Raw genomic sequence first — 23320 nt, 5'->3', positions numbered from 1 at the left:
ATAGTGTTTGAGTGGTAGCTTCTGATCTGAAAGGAGTAACAAGGTCATATTTAGTGTGGCCAGAATGGTAATACAAAATCCTGCTGACTGGTGAAGTTGGATTTAATATTACTATTTTAGAAATGCCACTTTTAGAAAGTGAGCATTTCTCTGCACTTAAATCCTTCTTTGCCTTACAATCCACGTCTGGCTAAATTTAGTTGACAGCTCCCTTGCACATTCACTCAGACAAACCCCAGACACAGGATGCTTAGTCGCACTTGCATACATCTGCATATTGAATGGGTCTTCCTGGGGTGGGAGGGTGGAGGGCCTGACACTTACATGTCAAAGGACAGTAGCCTGCCCTCACACAAAGGAGTGCCACACCCCCTACTGGAACCCTGGCAGACAGGATGGAACTGAAAGGGGACCTTGTGCACTTCTAAGCCACTCTTTGAAGTCTTCCCCCATTTCAAAGGCACATTTGGGTATTTAAACAGGGCCTCTGCCCCTACCAACTCAGACACTTCCTGGAGGAGAGAACCTGAACCTGAACCAGAACCTGTAACCTGCCAAAAAGAACTGCCTGTCTGCCCAAAGAGTTCACCTGACTGCTTTTCTGAGAAGGACTGCTGCCTTGCTGTTGCCCAGCTGCCTTGCTGCTCCCTGGCTGTGCTGAGAAGTGCTCTCCAAGGGCTTGGATAGAGCTTGCCTCCTGTTCCCTGAAGTCTCAGGACTAAAAAAACGTCATTCCTGCAATCCTGCAAGAGAACTCCCTGAGTGTCAAAATTCGACACACAGCCTGCAAGAAACGACACAGCCTGCCTCGTGGTGAGAAAGTCACCACACGCCAAACCGGAACGACGCAGCCTGACTTGACAAGGAGAAGATCGAAACAGCGCCAGCGTAGCAACCCAAAATTCAACACATGGCCCACTGGATCGATGCAAAGCTGAGCCGGAATGACTCAGCCCGACTTACTGAGAGGAATCGATGCAGCACCTGCTGTGCGGTAGAAATTTCCATGCAACGCCCACAGGATCGACGCAGCCCCTGTGACTTCATCCTGCAAGCGCAGGATTTCAACGCTTCGTCCCCGGGGCGTACAGAAATCCCGCAACCCGAAGAGGATCCCAGTCTATGTGCCGTAAATCGACACAAAGCCTGCCCTGTGTGAAAACTCAACGACACATCGTCTGCGTGTGCTGGAATAAATCGACGCACACCTCCCCTTTTTCCAAGCACCTCCTCCTCTGCGGTCCCTTGCAGAGAATTTGAAATCAAACCAGGTACTTTGTGTTTGCAGGAGACATTTATTGCTTTTAAGAGACTAAAGATACTTTATATAATTTTTAAAGTGATATTTCGACATATACTTATTGCATCTTAATCGTTTTGACATGCATCTTACCAGATAAATATTATATATTTTACTAAACACTGTGTGGTGTATTTTTGTGGTGTTCTACTATGTTATTGCATATTTTTTTGCACAAATACTTTACACATTGACTTCTAGGTTAAGCCTGACTGCTCAGTGCCAAGCTACCAGAGGGTGGGCACAGGACCATTTGGATTGCGTGTGACTTACCCTGACTAGAGTGAGGGTCCTTGCTTGGCCAGGGGATAACCTGACTGCCAACCAAAGACCCCATTTCTAACAGTCATCCACCCAGAACCCTTTTGTATGATCAAGGTAGAACACCAATGCGCTTTTTGGGTCCAGGTGGCGGAGTCTCTCAGGTGCAAAAAAAAAAAAGGCCCAACCTTTATCCACACCCACATACCCTACAAAGAGTTGGTCATACACCCAGAACCCTTTTGTATGATCACGGTAGAAAACGAATGCTCTTTTTGGGTCCAGGTGGTGGAGTCTCTCCTGTTCCTTAGAAGGATGCAGGGGTGCATAAAAAGTAGGCACGGTGATAGATTAGCCTACATAAAAGGGCATAACCACTTTTGCCAGAAAAGAGGCTCTAGTGCGAAACACCACTGACAGGATAGACTGAAATAGAGGGAGGTTTAGGTGACAATGCCTGCAGCTCACTCACACTGCGGGCAGATGTAATTGAAAACAGCCTTTCTTATGTCTAAGTGAGAAGCCTAGGAGGACAATTGTGGAGCCACTCGAAAGGAGCGACATCAGGAAGGTCAAAACTAAATTCAAACTCCATTGAGGCATAATCAATGGGGATGGAAGAAACAGATGTGTAAGACCTTTGAGGAACCTATGTACAACAGGGGACTTAAACGAGGAAGGTTGATGACAGATATCCCTTAAGAGTGCCCATAGCAGAGCCCTGCTGGGCAAGGTAAAGGATGAAAACAGACCTTCAAAGAGAGGGTCAGAAGGAGGGTCAACAAACTTGTTTGTGCTCCATGCCACAAGGTTCTGCCAACAACAGACATATAATGTGTTGGTGGAGTGATGCCTGGCTGCCAAGATTATGTTAAAGAATGTGCAAGAAGGCAGAGACTGGACAGGTTTGGGTGCAGAATCCTTCCCTGCTGCTGTGATAGAAGATCCCCTCAAAGGGGCAGTCTGATTGAAGGATCAATGGACATGCTCAGCAGCTCATTAATACCAGACTCTCCGTGCCCAGTCCAGAGCCACAAGGATAATGTAAGCCCAGTCACTCTTGATCTTTCTGAGAACTCAGGGCAGAAGTGGAATGGGTGGGAAGGTGTACAGGAGGCCCGAACTCCACTTGAGACAAAAAGCATCTCAGAGCAATTGCCACCTTGGAAACGCCAATGCTGACATTGCACATTTTTGGCAGTGGCAAGCAGATCTAACCAAGGACCTTGAGCCATCTCCAGATAGAGATGCTATTTGTGATCTGCTAGGCATTTTCAACTGAATTTGTCTGCTCTGGCATTCAGAGAGCCCACCAGATGATGAATTACCAGGGATATGCCCTGTTGTTCGATCCTCGTCCAGAGACCCAAAGCCTCTAGACAAAGGGTTCATGGCCCCACCCCATGCTGCTTGTTGCAGTACCACATGGTGGTGGTGTTGTCCGTTAACACTTGTAACATCTTTCCCTTGATAGATTGAAGAAGGGATTTCAGTGCCAGCTGAATAGCACAGAGCTCCAACAGACTGATGTGGTGACCCCTGTCCGCTGGAGACCAGATGCCTCTGATCTACACTTCTCCCAGATGATAGCATGAGTGACGCATCTGTCACTACTGTCAGATCCGTTTGGGGAAGGGAGAAGGCTCTGCCTCTGATCAAATCGTTGCTCATTAACCACCACTGAAGATCTTTTGCAGTTCCCTTCGAGATATGGACCTTGTCAGAGATATTCCCCCGATGCTGCACCCTCTTGAACTTCAGGTCCCACTGCAGAGCCCGCATATGCCATCTGGCATGTGTCACCAGGAGAATGCAGGAGGCCATGAGGCCCAGCAGTCTCAGAGTCATTCTCACCGAAATCCAGGAAACAGACTGAAACATCAGTATGATAGCCTGAAAATCCTAGACTCTGCAATCAGGACAATAGGCCCAACACTGCACTGTGTCCAGAACAGCTCCGATGAAAGGGAGCTTCTGAGAGGGAGTCAGGTGTGACTTCAGCATGTTTATAGCGAACCCCAGCGAATGCAGGAGGTCCGCCATAGTCTGGAGGTAGGAGAAGATAGTCTGGGGCAAGTCCATCTTCAACAGCCAGTCGTCATGAATGGGGGGAATACAAATGACTGCTCTCCGAAGATGAGCTACAACCAAAGCCATCACCTTGGTAAACACTCAAGGGGTGCTGGTAAGGCCAAAGAGGAGCACAGTGAGTTGAAAGTGCTCCTGGTCTACTGTTAACTGCGGGTAAGGTCTTCGAGTGGACAGAACGGGCATTTGAAAATAAGTGTCCTGCAATGCTAGCATCCAGTCTACTGGTCCATGGCAGATAGAACCTGAGCCAGTGTGGGTGTCTTGAGCTTCTTGTTCTTGAGGAAGAGACTGAGGGACTGAAGGTCTAGGACAGTGGGAAGACCCTTGTCCTTTTTGGGAACCAGAAAATAGCAGGAATAGCAACCACAAGTTACTTCTGGCATAGGAACCCTCTCTATGGCTCCCTTGACCAAGAGAGCTGTGACTTCCTCACACAGAATGACAAATGATCCTCAATCATCTGATCGTAGGATGGTGGCATGAATGGAGGGGTAGTACTGAAGGGGAGGGAGTAGCACCTTCGGACTATCTGCAATACCCACCTGTCTGATGTAATGGATTGCCAGTAGAGCAGGTGATGGTGAATCCTGCTGCCAACTGGCCTGTGGTGGGGTTGAGCCAGACTAGTAAAGTTCAGAGGCTGCTGCAGGGGGAGGGGACCAATCAGGGCACTGACCACCTGACCCACAAGTTCGGTGTATCCTACAACCTTGGCCACGCAGGGGCCGGGCAGCATGCACCACACAGTGGCTGACTGGGAATGGATGTGGTTGGAGACCTCTTCTGTAGCCACGAAAAGGCGAAAGACAAAACAGGCGGTTGGGTGGGGACGAGGGGATGGCGGGGGAGTTTGGTCCTCATGGCAACCCCTCGACCTGGCCATAGCCTGAGAATCCTTGAACTGATCGAGCACAGAGTCTGTCTTGTCTCCAAAGAGACAGGGGCCATCAAAGGGCATGTCCATCAAGGAAGCTTGGACAGCCCCTTGTGGTGAATCCTATCTTGTTTTAATGGGAAGCAGGAGTTAGCTTAGTCCTTTTGCTTGTAGACCCGTGCCCCAGTCACCTAGTGACTTTTACACTACTTAGTGTGCGCTGTCTTAGCATAATTATTTAATTTATCTTTCCAAGATGGCTGCATTGTTTTTAGTTAGGCCCATGTTTTAGTTCCATGTTATCAGTGCCACTGTGCTAAGGCATCACTATCAAGTGACAAAGATAAACAAATTGTAGGTATTCACATTAGGCACTTTCCCTTTCCACTCCTTCGGGGGAATTGTTTACATAAATTGCCATCCCACGAACGTCTTGTTATCCATTGTTTGGAAACAGACCGAAGTCAGGGGTCAGAGCAGATCTGTATAAATGCACCTCACATAGACAGATAGTCAGAGGGATTCCAACCAGATCCCATTGCTTATATCGATGCTGCACGTCACCTTGATGCTGACCCAGTCTTCGTGTCCCCACGGAGTCTGTTCTAGAGACCTCATTCCAAGGTAACAAGGGTTGGGGGGCTCTTCTCATGGACATGGCATTGGCAGATTAGGTTTAACACACCTAGCTTTCTTTATGTTAAAGATGAGGTTCACTTTATTAGGGTATTAGGACATATTTCACATCTAATGTCATTTCATGCTATTACAAGATAGTGTAGACTTTGTATTAATGACTCTCGTCTTTACAATTCTGTTTCTTGCACTGTTTATTATCCTAATCATTGCAGCCCATGCGTCTTGTCTTAGATTGCAGTTTTGTTAATAAAACCATTTGAAAACCTTACTGCATCTCCTTCAGTGTCTGAGTTTGATTGGGACGTTGTTAATGTGAGAAAGGGGTAATCTCCGTTTAACCACGACACTCCCTGAGATGTCACATTCTTGAGTCCATGCGTAAAGGGTGTCACAAATCACCTATTACTGTTTGGGTTTTTGGTGAGGTGCTGCTTGTGAGCCGGGAGGGTTGGGGCGATTTTTTGTAGGACAGGCATAACCATCTACAAACATGAGTACTGTCCTCCTTCAACCAGAAGTCTTGCCTAGAGCAAGAGTCAAACTATGACCTGGTGCCACCAACGATGGTGTTTAGGCACTAATTTACAGATACCCTGACTATCACTGTCTCACATACAACAGATACTCTAAGTACCATTATACTGAGACATCAGTGGTCTTGAGGGAGATCCTCCTCAGCTGAACAGGGAGCACTTAATTAGGCTGTAAGTTGTTCAAGCTCAAACTATCAAAAGGACTTTACTCCCCTTGGTATCTCTTTACCCATTTCATAACATGGCTAACGCCATAGACATTCCTGAGAATGTTAGACATGCATTAACATTACATCTAGTAGGGCATGGCTTATCAGATGAGGGAGGGATGTCACATTCATAATAGAAGCTAATGAAGCTTATCAAACTGAAACATTTTACTTTTGGGTCACCATTCTTGAGGAAGACTCTAGATCATTCACATTCCACATATACAGAATTGCAAATGTACCAATACGGTACCAAGCAGACCAGTATCTTGAAATACCAATCACTTATCAAGAACATCAAAACTGGTTTAATGGTGCCCTTCCACATATAATACAACCCGTGAGATTAGGTCCCTTAAGTAATGAAGGGCCAACGTGGCCTATGTTTGCCACATACACACCACACCCAGGTATACAAATTATGCTGGCAGCTGATCTGCGCAATTTCTACATTGAGATGATAACACTGTATAGATGACTTGTTCAGTTCGTAGTGCAAACTCTAAACACTACACCAGAGTGTCCAGCACCACCAGCAGCTGCTGGATACCAATTGGCTATTACTGGGATTAATCCACAAACAGTACAATTTATCATGGGAAAGTACCCACAGAACAAGAGAAAATCCAGTTCTGGATAGCTCAGAAAACAAATCAGCTGGAAGCTGGATTTTCCCATCCGGGACCACAGGAAAAACATAGAATTCTCACAATGTGCTTGCCCTTTGGGATGGTTCCCTCAGTGGATGACTGCGCTACAAGGGGTACAGTCTTAATGGCAATTATATACTACCACACATGGTACCCCAACAGTTGCCAATTTACCGGAAGTGTTAAAGGAAATACAGAATGAGCACGGGGCTGCACCAGCCCTAGATCTGGGTATGAAATTGATGCATAACTTTGATGCAGTCGCCTCAACAATACTCATTAACATTAAAGAGGAAGCGGTAGCACTGGCTATACACCAGCGCCTCAGAGAGATTCCACATTTGGACCAGGAGAAACAGCTACCGAAAATTATTTCCGACACCTATACCAGTATAGTGCGGGATAGTTTGGAAGCCAAGCCAAAAAAACTCAAAATACAGAGTACCACCCCTAAGGAAGGTACTGAACAAGTGCAGGAGGGTTCTATAAAGCGCTGGGATAAACAAAAGCAATTTAAAGACAGACGAAATCAGACAGCAGATTCTCCACACCTAGAGAACTCGGACAGCAAATGTACTGTCAGAAATAGAGAAAATATGAAAAAGCTCCTGACAGATATATTGATTCACGTCCCTCTCTATCCTTTCAGGACCCACCGGATAGACGTAACGAGAGAGGGGGCCATCCAGATCTACATCCTGAATATGTGAAACAGGAGAAAGACTCAACACAGCCTTCAGCCAAAAAATAAGTTAAGTCCTCACAACAAAAGCCACAGTTAAAAAGTAAAAAGTGGTAGCACTGTTAATGAAAAATGCCAGTACACTTGAGAACATTGCTGAAGAACAAGACTTGGGCAGTGACACTGTTAGACAGCGTAACAGAGGTCACAATATGTCGCCAGACGGGTGCGTCCTCCCACCCGGCAGGGATTATGATTTAAATATCCAAATTGAGGGAGACGTAGAGCGCAGCATTAGTGTGATATTCTGGGACGAACTTAGTTGTGAAATCCTGCCGGCCAAGAAGGACTGGCCACCCGAGCACAACCCTAAGCTCCCACACGGGGAAGAGGTCAGTTTGCCTTGTTTCTCTGATCTTGTTTCAGAAGCAGTAAAACAAGACTACGCTGTCAACTGGGCTTTAGCGCAGGCACCTGCATTATACCACAATCATGTAGGCTGGGACAAGGACTCACATTGTCATGTAATACCTATCAGGTCAACACCCTAGTCTCAGCCACAATATCTTGTTAAACATGAAGCTAAAGCTCCGGTGAGGGAGATCCTTACTCAGCTCAAGTACCAGGGGGTAATTGAGCCCTGTGTCTCTGCAATGAATAATCGGATATTCCCCGTTGCAAAACTAGACCATTCTTATAGTATAGTCTTAGATTACAGATATTTAAACAGTGATACACACACATACGCTATACAAAACTCACATAGCACTGCACTAATTAACAAAATAGTGCGTAAAAAATACAAAACAACCTTGGATATTTCCAATGGTTTCTTCTGCCAGAACTTAGCTCACGAAAGCTAAAGCTTTACATTCACGTTGGATTCAGTGGGCAACTTCCCTGACTGCCACCGATGTAGATTACATCTTTGATCCAAAACTTCAGACACAAGAATTTCTCCAATGCAAACAAGAGTACCCCACACCTCTAGTTATTTTGCCACTTGACAGATACTATGCTGTCATTTACACTGATGGATCAGCACAACTAGCTGCAGATACCAAACATCAATATTCAGCCGATTGCGCAGCCATGAGCGGAGTGATGAAGGATGGTGTGTTTTACCCTTGCAACACGTACACGCAGACCCTAGGGGACTGCACAGCCCAGCTGGCTGAACTCAAAGCCCTTATACTAGCACAAGAACACAGAGCCAGGACTACTCATTCTGATAGTCTTCAATTGTTACTACTGGGTCCAGTCCTGCAATGATTTCCATAATCACTGGCGATTGAACGGGTTTAGAGACTCCAAAGGGAACACCATAAAACACAGAACTCTCTGGGGGAGGGTGGCTGATCTTAAGGATAAAGCTACCTTGTGTCCGTGTAGTACATACATTGGGCCACCAACGTGTAGAAGCACACGCTATCGGCAACACTTTAGCTGAAGGAGCAGAAAAATCTTCAGTAGCTACAGCTTCTGTGGCTACAGTGACTCTTTCTCAGACGAGATTGGATAATGAAATTCTGACTGCTGTGAAAGCTTCGGCTGAAGGCAAGCCGCTCCCAAAAGCTTATCCTACAATATACTCTTATACCACATCAGTGCACAGAATGTTGCTTATGCAACGCTTCCTGGGGGTGGAGACAGAGTGATCCCCAATGAAGACCAGAGATTAGATCTAATAAAAGCAGCATATGAGGGTGACACATCTGCTCATGCTGGTATCTTGGCCACAATAATGCTTTTACAGAAACGCTTCTGGTGGCCAGGTCTATACAAACAGACAAAACAATACGTCCTTTGTTGTGACATCTGCCAGCAGATTAAGGGCTTCAAGATAAAACACCCACCAAAGGCATCCCTCTTAGTGTTGAACAGGCCACTACAATGTGTGTATGTGGACCACTGCAATCCGCTTCAACCTGATGGTGCATACAAATGCATCTTAGTCGCTGTATATTCTTGTTCTAGATTCCTGTGGGTATGGCCTCAGCGGTTGGCTGACGCTCAAACTGTTATGAAAGACTTGCTGATGTTTATCAGTACATATTGTCAAGAATCCCCAAGGTGCCTCCTGCATTATCTGTCAGCATCCCCAAGGATTAGGGTTAAATCATATCTCTGTTCTTGGTTAAACCTTCATGTTGCTAAGTAAACATAATGTGCTGTGTTACACAATTGTTTTTATCAATCCTTGTTTTATCAATGCTTGTTTGCTAATGTGAGCAGGTGTAGACATGTGCTTCTAATTGGGTGTGGTGTAGACATGTGCTTCTAATTGGGAGTGGTGACTCATCCACATGTGGAAACTCAACTGCTTTCCTGATTGGCTCCAAATAGCAGAGTGAAGCATGCCTCCCTGATTGGCTTTGTTTTGCTTCCTGATATCAGCATCTGATTTGGCAGTCCAGCTCCTGCTGTCATCCTCATATTCAGGACTTTTGAGGCAATTCTATTCTTTGTTCCTGTACCAGCTGACACCAGGCATTCCTCCAGCACTCCGGAAAAGACTGCAGCTAAGTGACTAGTATTCTCCAGGGGGTTTGTTCTTTGAGCGCCGCACTTTCCTAGAACAGCTGGTGAATTTCAGACCTCGTATTTTGGCAGAGGGCTTATTTTGAAGAGACAAATGTATTTCTGAACATTCTACATTATTATTGTAGTTACTTGCCTAAATGTGGTTCAGGAAATCTGTTTGAGCTCAATTACTACAAAAAGTGACAGTGAAATTTTAAAAGAGAATTAACGTGACTTTTCTTTCTTTAATAGCATAACTCTTGGAATCAAATTGTGTCATTCATGCCTGTGTTTCAGGTTTGAGGAATTTGTTTTTGAAAGGGTTTTTCACACACACAGTGAAACCAAACCAAACTGTGCCACCCTAACTGTTTAAACCCAGAGTTGACATTTGTATTTCTTGGATTGTTTTTGTTCCTTTTAGTTTAACCCTATGCACGCAGGAAAGTTATACGTGATATAATTAATGCCCTCTTTTGTCTTTCTTGTGCATTATAAGTGCGACCAAAGTTCTAATTGTAGTGTGCAACAGTGAATCTCTGAAGCCAGCCTTAGTGTTGCAGTACTTATTGTTATGGTACTCAGTTTGGGTTTTTGGTAATGCAGTGTTAGTAATTGTGCTAACAGGTATTATTATCCAAGAAAAGTGCTGGTGCATCCCGGTGTTCTTCTACCACTCCGTGCCCATATCAGAAAGAGAGATTCAGTTTCAAGGAAGTTGAGTGCACTAACTCAGCTATCACTCTGTCAACAACAACCTGCACCTTGAAGATATAGGGTGCCTAGCTTGACCGGCAAGAAGTGGCAGTGTTTTGTCTCTTTCTCTTCCACTCCCCTTTTCCTCTTGAGACACCTGCTGGGGTGTCTGTGTCCACCAGGAAGGATATGCGGACAAGGAGGTCGGGCATACCATCGCCCCTGCAGACATCCTGCTTTTCAGGTGAGTGGCCCAGTCTCGACACATATGCAGTTGCAGCATTCCATTTGGACCAGGGCCTTGCCTTTGTCTCTAAGGCATTCAGGGACACCATGGGGACGATGGGTGTTGAACTCCATTACTCCTCACCATACCAACTGGAGGGAAATTCTGTTGTGGAGAGGAGAAATTGAGATCTATAGCAGTCCTTAACAGCTAGAGTATAAGGATCAGGCCGCAGTTGGCTTCATCACCTATATGGGGTCCAGAGAGCTCTGAATAATCTGCCAAGAAGGTCCTTGGGGGATGCACTCCCTATGAGGTTCTCTTTGGGATACCTATGTATGCCCTAGATCTTGATGGCCCTGGTATGGTGGCAGCAGATACACCTTTGGACATAAATGAAGGTCTCACTGTCTTACAGGAGCTTCAGCAATTTTGTGATGATAAATCATCAATCAGTGCTGCCACATTAGGAATAGGGGATTTACCAACAACTTCTACTGGCTGGATTCCTAAAGTCGGGGATCTGGTTTGTGAGAAGATCTCTGTGAAGAAGGAATTTGGTCCATCCTACAGAGCACCGGTCCCAGTCCTGGGAATACAAGGTACCAGAACTGTCATTCTACCACCGCTACCTGGTTCCAAAGCCAACAGATTAATTTCCATTGACGTTGTCAAATTTTACCATGTGGTCGAGCCTGCACAGTAGACCCAGAGGTCCCTTGGGTAGTTCTTAGTCCCCTCTCACTACCAAACTGGACATACCGCTTCAAAGAAGAAAAAACACTACTTCCGACTACACAAGCATGTCCAACGATGCTACAAAAACCTCCTTAACCATGGGGAGGGTGTAAAATGAGCTTTTGCTGATTCCAGTTACCACTTCAACAACAACTCCTGTCCAAGATTTGGCTGTTTTCTACACCAAGACAACACAGACTGACAACCTCATCTACTATGAGCCTCCACGCGAAGTGGATCCATCCACCGGTAATGCACCTGCTCCTGCGTTTGCAGAGACTGGTCTAGTTACTTCAACATTGATGATTTTTCTTCCACTTCATCTATTCCTGCCATTAAAACTGGTTCAAAGACACATAAGCTGTATCTATGGCTTAAACATAACTATTCTATTTACCCATGGAACTATTTCTGGTTCTGCTTGACATTTTGTGCACTGTTTCTATGGATTGGTTTCGTGACTGTTTTCATTTTGCTTATAAATGGTCATTACCTTCCTGAACACTCCTCTGTTGAACTTGTGGATGAAGTCTTAACTCCATACCATTCAAGTCAAGTCAAGTCAAAGGAACTTTATTTCGGCTACAAGAGCCATAAAAGTGCATAGCAGCAATAAATACAAATACATACACAAAGTAATAAATGTAACAATACATATAATAATAAAATGGAATAAAAATAAAATACACTCACACAGTGTGAAGGGACAGTCCTGTTGGAACCATTAAGCAGATCAAAATTTCCCTCTAGCGATGCAGCTAGCTCCGAGGAACTTGGCAACGGCGATCACTAGAGTTGCCTAGTGTCTGATCTAAGGATTCGCAGGGCTATTTCAGAGCTGCGGATTCCCAGCAGTCTGCATGCCGGGGCCAGCCATTTCCTGCGTGAGGCGGTGTATGCGGGGCAGGCAAAAAGGACGTGAGGGAGGTTCTCAACGGGGGCTTTACAGGCTGGACAAGCAGCTGATTCTTTGTGTGACCAGCGGCTGGTGAAAAGTCTTAGTGGTAGCGTTCCAATGCGGAACTGAAAGTACAGTTTCCTTTCCCTTGGGACCGTGATTATGTCCCGAAAAGCCTCATACTTGCATTTCTCTTTTAAGTTAACAAAGTCAGAAGATAATGTAGTGTGAAGTGCGGCCCCTAGATCTTCATGATCTGCCGTTTGCCAATATAGTTTCTTTAGTTCGCTTTTCGAGGGAAATACGGAGGTGGTTGGTGAATTCCAGAGTTCACTGAGCCAGAGTGAGTAAAGTGACCCCTTGATGTATCGTAGCCAGGGGATGCTCTGAAGGTGATCAGCTTTTAAAATAACCTGCAGGGCTTCACTAAAAGTTTCAAGCTCTGGGGTAGCCCAGAGACGCCGCCAGTACAGGAGAAGGCGTAGGCGAGCTTTATGACCGATGCGTTTTATGCCAAGATCCTTAAAAAGAGGGAACAGTGGAGTGCTTGGCGGGAGCGACACAAGGTTTCTTAGGAAGTTGTTTTCAGCAATGGTTATGTCTTGGATTTTAGCGTAACACCATAGTCTTAACTCCATACCATTCCTTACGTAAGGTCCGAAGAGACTTGATCCTTGTGAACATTTCAGCTGTACCTATTCCTGATCGTATTGTGTGGGACAAAGTTCCATTTGATATATACGGCCTACTGAGGTTGTTCAGATTCTGTATGTCTTCAAAATCTCTATGACTGATGTAATTACATATAGTGTTGTATCTGATGATTGGGATGTCCAGACAGTTGATTCTATGTTAACTGAAATGAAGGACTATTCAGTATTCGAACGTGATGAAGTATACACCAATACAAAGAATTATGGGGAAATGTTCTGCTATAACAACTGGGGACATTCCTACCTGCACCGTGCAACTAGACATATATCACTATTGAACTATATACAGTGGGAACACTGTTCAGCTCCACCTGTGGGGTGCCCAGAACATTATTTGGATAAATTCACTTATTTTTCTGGGCATAACACAAAAAGTGAGTCATATTATTTCAAAATACATCTTTCAAAAATTAGGAAAATTTTGCTAACTGATACAAAGTTAATTTACTCAGATTCCTCTGTTTCCTGTCTTGTCGTTGAAGGTTATGAATACTGGAAGAACACTATTGATGTAAACAGTGTATGGGGAAGACAAGATTGGCAAATACAGGGTGGAGAAGCTTTGTTTAGAGCGTGTCTTATTACTGTGCAAATGATCCTTTTTAATTGACACCATTCAGCAGACATCCTGTCTGGGGTTAGCAAAAATGAAAGAAATGAATACACCCAGTATCCTCACACCGGCAAAGTTGAATAATTGGCAATCCTTCCTGAATGTCACTGAGGAAGAACTACATGCAAAGGTTCAGGCTGATACCTATAACTCTTCACTTTCCAGTCCTGGCGGGTGGTTATTATAGCCAACGGACACAAATGGGTGTCAGGCACGTTTTGGGAATTCCTCAGGGGGTTTCAAGCTTAGCTGGCCAGACCCTTTCTTTTTCTCGGGTCAGAACACGGGTATGGTTACAACACACAGTGTGGGCAAACTGTGCCAACACGGGGTACAGACTAACACATTAGCAGCAATTAAGCAACATCTTAACACTCTTTCTGAAAATATAGATTTGCAGGACTTCTTGTTAGGTCCTAGAAAGCCACACTATGCCAAATATAATGAGATCTGAAAGCTGTCTCAGAAGCTGCTGCACGTTTAAGGCAGACAGACAAAGAAAATTTAGAAAAGGCTTTAGCTGTTGTAGACTACAGCATGAACATTCTGTCCAACAGGATTTATTCCCTAACAAACAGTGTCGTTTGCGATTGACATAATTCAGACAGACATGTCCCTTTTATATCGTGGACAAAGTCAGCTGCGTTCCATCATGAAGTTAGGTTGGACATTACAGACTCTGAAAAATGGCTGAGTTCCATGGAAGTACATTAACGGTAGCAACTTGTTTGCTGCTTTTAGTTTATGCAAGGAACAACAGGCAATGGCTGAAAGGGAAGCGAGTTTCACCATGCGTCACATAGAAAAGTTAGAGAAGTTGCCTTTTACAGTTGCAGAGAGTCCGTCAACAGTATGGCTCCTACATAGCATTATAAATCTGCCCATTTCCACTTTGCGCTTTTCAAAATGCCTGAAACATCTTGTGGTGGGCAGATAAAAGCGGCTAGTGGGAAGATTGGGATTTGTCCTTTGAATACAAATGTTCAAATGGCGTAACAGGTCTTTCTCAGCAGCAGCAAATGTGAGACTACTGTTAGTCATTCAATGATCTGCAAGCAGGTGCCCCTTCACGGCCTTTGCAATGCGGGGTTGCAAACTTGCCCTGTTTTCTGAAGGGTACTCCCGTCCTTTTGACTCAACCGCATTTCATGTACTTTCAAATGGACGTTATGTGGTGCTGAGCGATCAAAGCTGTTGCGGTATGCAACCATGAACTACCTATGCAATTTCGGTCTCTAAGGTCGTAACGTGTTGCAGACATTTTTTATTCCCCCCCACACAAGAGACGGAAGTATCATAAATGTGGCCTCACAGTGATACTGCAAATGTAAATTATGACAAGCTGAGCTGACTAAAGGCGCTACTGTTTCAAAAAACAAAAACAAGTCAGCTAGAAACGTATGATCTCCAGATAGCAAAATCATCTGCAGAGATACAATCGCTATTAAATACCAACTTCCCCAAACAATTTAGAGAGCTGGTATCCAGAATTTTCAACGCCTCGAGCACTGCAGGGACTGACTATTTCTTAAAGGCTGTTGGGTCTGGATTTGTGTCCATCTTCCAGACTGTCTTCAGAGTCATTCCATTGGCCATCCATTTACTCTTTTCGAGTGTGTTTGGCAGCTTTCCTGTAATTTTGGCACTAATAGGTGGAATACTGCTGCTATTGTTTCTGATTCGTAGTGGCTGTGCCTTTCCAGCTAAGCAGAATAATGGAGCCACTACCACCAGCCCAGCTGTGCCGTGAACGCATGGTTCAGATCTCTAATGCTCCATTGCTGGAAGAGTTGGAGCGTGATTGGTCATTGTCTTTCTGACCAGTCCTCTGGTGCGTGCGGCCAGTCTTTTGCTACATGTGGTGCCTCTTCGAACATTTGCCTACTGTGTGCCTCGCTCTTATGACAGTGCCTCCTGTGGACCAAGCACTGCTGATGTCCCCGATGAGGGTTCATTCACAGTCATGCCCCTTAAAACTAAGGCTGATCCTCAGCCAGGCTGCCTCATGGCAACTGTTGAAGAAACTGCTCTGCCTAGTGAGACGGTCATGGCCAGTCCACAATGGAGTGTGAACTTTGCTGCATCTTTCCCATCCACAACAGCCTGACTTAGCACAGCCCAGGCCTCCTTCAGGACCTCTGGCAGCACTTGCACAAACATAACCCACAGCATGTGGGAATAATGGACCAAAAGGCATGCGGTATTCAAGGACTGTAATGCAAGGCTGGAAGAAGAAAACATCTTTCCAAGCAAATCCAACCTTTTGGATTCCCTTTGCGGTGGAGCGGAATGGAACACGCCATGGGAGGAAGAGGCTTGGACCACTAAGTTCCCAGAGGTGGGGTGGTGCGTCAAGAAACCTGGGTCCCGAGGTGCAGGATGATGGCGGTGGGCAATTGTCCTGTTCACAGGAGCCCCTGAATTGGGTTTGGCCTAGGTACCCCCAGTACAACTTGCTTCTACTGACCTGCCTCTTCACCATATAATCCCCTCTATCGCTGAACCACAAGAGAACAAGGAGGAGAGTGAGATCTCTAGGGAGGAGACTGGATGTTTTCCCCATGCTGGCTGATCATGCTGGAGCTGCACCCGTGGATGCACCTAGAAATAGGGCAAAGTCAGAGGGACTGCCAGAGGGTGGAGCATGAGAAGGTAACACAAACTATCACTGCAATGCAAGCAACTGACAGTAAAATGCTAGAAGGGGGTGAACAGATAAGTAGACACAAAGTAGACTCCATTCCTTTGGAGCAGTCCAAACAAAGAGTGCATACCGTCCGAGCTGGATGTACGAATCCCAGGGAATGCAGCCCTTCTATAACCTAAGCTGTTTAACTGCCGATCAAGTGACTAGGAACATGATTCAAAGAGACGACAGAGGTCTCTCTTTATGTTGCCAATACAAAAAAAAGACCCCACTTTACTAGTTCCAGACACCCTTCTTCCATTAGAAGATTACATTGCTCTTAGGACAGAGTCACTATTCATATCCCTGGACCTCTTGTGGTTTAATGATCATAAAGAAGCAGCTGCCTAACATTAGAGAAAACCCTACCTAGTTCCTCAAAGAATTTCAAAGTATGTTTGAAGAGTACAGACTCATCTGGGCTGACCTAAATCAATTGTTGTCTCTCCAGTAAGGTGAGAGACGGACTAATTGAAAAGTCAAGTTGGCTGAGACAGGCCCCCCTCGAATGATGGAGCCCTGAACACAGCAAAACATGTCTTGTTGAATTGGGTTGCAGATGTCTGCCTAGTGAAAAGTGATTGGACTGAGACTTCAAACTGCAAGCAGAATAAAGGTGAATCGCGAACAGGTTATCTAGACACGCTCAAGAAGATTTTTAAAGGTATTTGGACATAGCTCATCTGACAGAGATGGTTCAGGAATTTGAAAGTGCTGCTTTTGTGCAGGGATTGTTATCAAATGTGAGAAATCAATTGATGACTATTTGTATTGGTTAGCAAACTAAAATGCTGCCTGAATTAGAGATAATTGCAAACCATTGTGTGGTATCACAAGAAGGAAAGAAAAACCTGTTCAATCTAAACTGATGTCATTGAAGTGACAAGACATCCAACAGAATACGAAGGTAAAGTTTGTGCCAGAGTAGAAGATTAAATGCAATTATTCAGAGGAACTGGCCCGAGGTTGTGGTCCTACTTTTACATTCAAAGACTCATTTCAAATCATATCAGTTCCTTTACCAGAAGCCAATACAAAGCCATAATAGTTTGAAGGAAATCTCTACTTTCCAGTCCTGCTATGCAGGACACACACAGAAAAATGAAATAATCACGACTCACAGGGCACACACAGACACAAAGTAATCATGACACACTGTTGTACTCACTACCATGGACTGATTTTATTAATATAGGAAACATAAAACAAGCTTTATTCTAGAGAACAGATGGGAACAGTATCCAGTTAACTTTCCCCCTCATCATCAAGTGTCATTTTTTACCAAAACTGAAGTCTAGTTTTTTTTTTATGTTGGTGAAAACTGATTTGTCCAAAAATTACGGGGAGCTATTTAGAATGGATGATACCCACACCTAATGACAATGTTTAGTGTAACTGACTGTGGTGCTTCAATTTTCAAACCTCTGTTGGAAGTTCTGGTAATCCTAAGGCAGATGCATGGTCTGTAGTAAAACCTATATGTACTTCCCTGCCACCCTCATAGCAATGCACTTTCTATAGGTCCCTAAGCAGGGCAGACAGGGGGGTTATACACACATTAAACATTAAAGGTGAGAATGGAGACTCCTATAAAAACATTGTACAGGAAAGGCTGTGGCTGACAGACGAGAGACTAATGTTACTTGAGAAATATGGCTTAAAATGAGAGAAATGCTTCATGTCTGAGGGCTTACATGCGCCACCTTGGCGGGTCTGGTGGTTCACAATATGAAAGACTGCTGGACACATTTACACATCCCCAAATCATAAAGGTGTGCTCTTTTAGTCTAAGGCCAGACTGAGATATGTAGTGACAACATTTAGTATTCACAGGTTGCTGAAGCTGATGAACCAGAAGCTTTTTCATGACTTGAGCCAAACTGGACTCGTGGGTGGCCTGCAAGTTTAAATTGATCAAATATTGAATCTATAACTCATTTTGGAAGCATGTAAATCTTTAAATAAAACCAGCCTTGTAGATCTTTCCATGGTTTGTCAAATTAGAAGAAACATACGTTTTGGGGTTCATTGCCCACTATTTTCACTAAGCAGGTTCAAGTGAGTTTAAATATACAACTGTGTACAAATAGTCACTACCTGAGAGTAAGGGAGGATGTACCAGCGGAGATTTTTTTCCCAAGTGCCCCCATTTTTTTACATATTAGAATGTTTTTGTAAGTGACATCTACAGAAAAAACAACCCCAGGAATGTTTTCCTCAAAATAAAATGAAAATGTGCAAATATATACACAAACTCTGCTTAGGATTTGTATTGCTGATTTATGGCAAAAAGAGGATGGGATATTTGTATGGGTGCCATAAGTGGTGGAGATCGGAATACTTGCAAAGAGTAAGAATGGGATTAGTACAACTGATACATTTCTACATTATGCAGGAGAACCCGCCATTATAGATCAATCACAGGCACTCAGCTTAAAGCGTTGTGGAAATATCAAATGAAGACGTCCTTGCCCCTGGTCTGCGTACACAGGATCTTATACGGACTCACCGAGGATGTGCCGCTGCGTAAGCTGGTTCTCTTGGCGGTCTGGCGATGGATCTGCACCAGGCTGTCAATATCTTCCTCTTCATCCTTGACAGAAAGACACAAACCATCTAAGTAGGAGAAGTCACGAAATACTCAAAAAGATTCATGACATGTTCTTTAACCCACTGGCTCGAAGCCCAGCCAGCAGAATAATATTTCAAGGACAAAGCACCACCATGTTATAGCAATTCAAATGCAAGAATTCACTTATATTGCGGGGAAAGGATCTTCCTAGGAGATCTTAACAGTGTAGGCCCACTAACAGATAATATTACATGGCAGGGAAAAAAATACATGCAACGTTAGGCGCATACATGATTTACATGGTACGAACCGAATAGATAATAAAAGTCAGACCTCAGTAATCTTATTCTGAATCTGAAGTATACGCTTTTGGTACAGTTTTGGGACTGCTCCCCATGTTTGTTTTTGGGGTTATCACTGCTTATCATATGCACAGGAAAATTGATATAGATTTTTAAATCTCTTTTTGAATTAACACATCATAATATAATGTCATATAAGTCACTGAAAGCCCACATTCAGGCCCAGATTTATCAAACTTTCACCTTGCTGCACGAAAGGGAGAAGGCAGGAATGCACCATATTGAAAATGTCACTTACCCAGTGTACATCTGTTCGTGGCATTAGTCGCTGCAGATTCACATGTTTGGCACAGTCCGCTGCCTGGTGTTGGGCTCGGAGTATTACAAGTTGTTTTTCTTCGAAGAAGTCTTTTTTGGTCACGGGACCGAAGGACTCCTCCCTCTTCGGCTCCATTGCGCATGGGCGTCGACTCCATCTTAGATTGTTTTCCCCGCAGAGGGTGAGGATGGAGTTGTTTGCTATAAATAGTGCCCATGCAATGGAGTGAATATGTATGTACGTTAAGAGTTTATAATAATTATTTACAAATGTACAGAAGTTTAAGATTTATGATCTACTTCTAAACGGCTACAGGCTTCCCGGGGAGGTGGGAGGGTACATGTGAATCTGCAGCGACTAATGCCACGAACAGATGTACACTGGGTAAGTGACATTTTCAGTTCGATGGCATATGTTGCTGCAGATACACATGTTTGGCACAGACTGTAAAGCAGTTACCTCCCCTAAAAGCAGTGGTTTAGCCTGTAGGAGTTGAAGTAGTTTGGAATAATGTTCTTAGTACAGCTTGGCCCACTGTAGCTTGTTGTGCATTTAGTACGTCTACACAGTAGTGTTTAGTAAACGTATGAGGCGTAGACCAGGTTGCAGCCTTACATATTTCGCTCATAGGAATGTTTCCTAGAAAGGCCATTGTAGCACCTTTCTTTCTGGTTGAGTGTGCCTTTGGTGTAATAGGCAATTCTCTTTTGGCTTTAAGATAGCATGTTTGAATACATCTGACTATCCATCTAGCAATGCCTTGTTTAGAGATTGGATTTCCTATGTGTGGTTTTTGAAAAGCTATGAACAGTTGTTTTGTTTTCCTGATTAGCTTTGTTCTGTCAATGTAATACATTAGTGCTCTTTTGATGTCTAATGTATGTAGTGCCCTTTCAGCCACAGAATTTGGTTGTGGGAAGAACACTGGCAATTCTACTGTTTGATTTAAATGGAATGGTGAGATTACTTTTGGCAGAAATTTTGGATTTGTTCTTAGAACTATTTTATTGTTGTGTATTTGAATAAATGGTTCTTGTATGGTAAATGCCTGTATTTCACTTACTCTTCTGAGGGATGTGATTGCAATGAGAAATGCGACCTTCCAGGTTAGATATTGCATTTCACAGGAATGCATGGGTTCGAAAGGGGGACCCATGAGTCTCGTTAAGACGATGTTAAGATTCCATGAAGGAACTGGTGGTGTTCTTGGTGGTATAATTCTTTTTAGCCCTTCCATGAATGCTTTAATAACTGGTATTCTAAATAGAGACGATGAATGAGTAGTTTGTAGGTAAGCAGATATTGCTGCGAGGTGTATTTTTATAGATGAAAAGGCGAGATTTGCTTTTTGCAAATGTAGTAAGTATCCTACTATGTCTTTAGTAGAGGCATGTACTGGTTGTATTTGATTGGCATGGCAGTAGTAAACAAATCTTTTCCACTTAGATGCATAGCAGTGTCTACTGGAAGGTTTTCTAGCTTGTTTTATGACCTCCATGCATTCTTGTGTGAGGTCCAAGTGCCCGAATTCTAGGATTTCAGGAGCCAAATTGCCAGATTCAATGATGCTGGGTTTGGATGCCTGATCTGTTGTTTGTGTTGTGTTAACAGATCTGGCCTGTTGGGTAGTTTGACATGCGGTACTAGTGAAAGGTCTAGTAGAGTTGTATACCAAGGTTGTCTTGCCCATGTGGGTGCTATCAGTATGAGTTTGAGTTGGTTTTGACTCAACTTGTTTACTAGATATGGAAGGAGAGGGAGAGGGGGAAAAGCGTACGCAAATATCCCTGACCAATTTATCCATAGAGCATTGCCTTGTGATTCGCGGTGTGGGTACCTGGATGCGAAGTTTTGGCATTTTGAGTTTTCTCTTGTTGCGAACAAATCTATCTGGGGTGTTCCCCAAATTTGAAAGTACTTGTTCAGAACTTGGGGGTGAATTTCCCATTCGTGGACTTGTTGGTGGTCTCGCGAAAGGTTGTCTGCTAGTTGGTTTTGTATTCCTGGAATAAATTGTGCTATTAGGCGAATGTTGTTGTGAATCGCCCACTGCCAAATTTTTTGTGTTAGGAGGCACAATTGTGTTGAGTGTGTTCCTCCTTGTTTGTTTAAATAATACATTGTTGTCATGTTGTCTGTTTTGACAAGAATGTATTTGTGTGTTATTATGGGTTGGAAGGCTTTTAACGCTAGAAATACTGCTAACAGTTCTAGGTAATTGATATGAAATTTTGTTTCGTGTATATCCCATTGTCCTTGAATGCTGTGGTGATTGAGGTGTGCTCCCCACCCTGTCATGGAAGCATCTGTTGTTATAACGTATTGAGGCACTGGGTCCTGAAATGTCCGCCCTTTGTTTAAATTTTTGCTGTTCCACCATAGAAGCGAGAGGTATGTTTGGCGGTCTACCAACACCAGATTTTGAAGTTGACCCTGTGCCTGTGACCATTGTGATGCTAGACACTGTTGTAAGGGTCGCATGTGTAGTCTTGCGTTTGGGACAATGGCTATGCATGATGACATCATGCCTAGAAGTTTTAGCGCAAATCTTGCTTGTATCTTTTGGTTTGGAAACATAGCACTTATTAGCTTGTGTAATGCCTGCACTCTTTGTGGACTTGGAGTGGCAATTCCTTTTGATGTGTTGATGGTTGCTCCTAGATATTGTTGTGTTTGACACGGTTCTAGGTGTGATTTTGTGTAGTTGATGGAAAACCCCAGTTTGTGAAGGGTTTGTATGACAAAAGTGGTGTCGTTTGCGCATTTTTTTACTGTGTTGGTTTTGATTAGCCAGTCGTCTAGGTAAGGGAACACATGTATCTGTTGTCTCCTGATGTGTGCTGCTACTACTGCTAGACATTTTGTGAACACTCTTGGTGCAGTTGTTATTCCGAATGGCAACACCTTGAATTGGTAATGTATTCCTTTGAATACGAACCGTAGGTACTTTCTGTGAGAAGGGTGTATTGGTATATGAAAGTACGCATCCTTTAGGTCTAATGTGGTCATGTAATCTTGCTGTTTGAGCAGTGGAATGATGTCTTGTAGTGTGACCATGTGAAAATGGTCCGATATGATGTAGGTATTTAGTGTCCTGAGATCTAATATTGGTCTCAATGTTTCGTCTCTTTTTGGAATTAGAAAGTACAGGGAGTAAACTCCTGTGTTTTTTTGTTGTACTGGTACTAATTCTATTGCATCCTTTTGCAGTAGTGCTTGAACTTCTAGTCCTAAAAGTTCTAAATGTTGTTGTGACATTTTGCGTGTTTTGGGGGGGATGTTTGGTGGGAAGTTGTGGAATTCTATGCAATAGCCATGTTGGATTATTGCTAATACCCAATTGTCTGTTGTAATCTGTTGCCAAGATTGGTAGAATTGGCTTAGTCTTCCCCCCACTGGTGTTGAGTGAAGGGGTTGCGTGACTTGAAAGTCACTGTTTAGGTGGAGGTGTTTTTGGAGTCTGGAATCTTCCCCTACTCCTTGGGAATTGACCCCCCGATATCCCCTGAAACCTCCCCTTTGGAAGGAACACTGATATGGTGTGGTTCTTGATTGTTGGCTGGTGGTGTCTGTGGGTTGGCCACGAAACCCCCCTCTAAATGGAGTTTTTCTGAAAGAGCCTCTGCTCTGCGGGGAGTAGAGTGCGCCCATGGCCTTGGCCGTGTCTGTGTCCTTTTTAAGTTTTTCAATGGCTGTATCCACTTCAGAGCCAAACAGTTGTTTCTCGTTGAAGGGCATATTAAGGACAGCCTGCTGGATTTCAGGTTTGAAGCCTGAAGTGCGTAGCCAAGCGTG

General features: G+C 44.1%; 1 protein-coding gene across 5 annotated transcripts in view; it reads right to left on the bottom strand.

The window, feature by feature from the left end:
- SYTL4 (synaptotagmin like 4) overlaps positions 1–23320 on the bottom strand; it is a 585230-nt gene that overhangs the window by 64778 nt on the left and 497132 nt on the right. For all 5 annotated transcript variants that reach the window (XM_069212747.1, XM_069212740.1, XM_069212773.1 and 2 more), the window contains one exon: positions 18842–18925. In XM_069212747.1, coding sequence (XP_069068848.1) covers positions 18842–18925 — 84 coding nt within the window. The remainder of the gene's footprint in view (positions 1–18841; positions 18926–23320) is intronic.

This window comes from Pleurodeles waltl, chromosome 2_1 (genome assembly GCF_031143425.1).
Source record: "Pleurodeles waltl isolate 20211129_DDA chromosome 2_1, aPleWal1.hap1.20221129, whole genome shotgun sequence".
In the NCBI taxonomy this organism is placed as follows: domain Eukaryota; kingdom Metazoa; phylum Chordata; class Amphibia; order Caudata; family Salamandridae; genus Pleurodeles; species Pleurodeles waltl.
The sequence above is the reverse complement of the archived record's forward strand: the minus strand, read 5'-3'. Positions and strand labels throughout refer to the sequence as shown.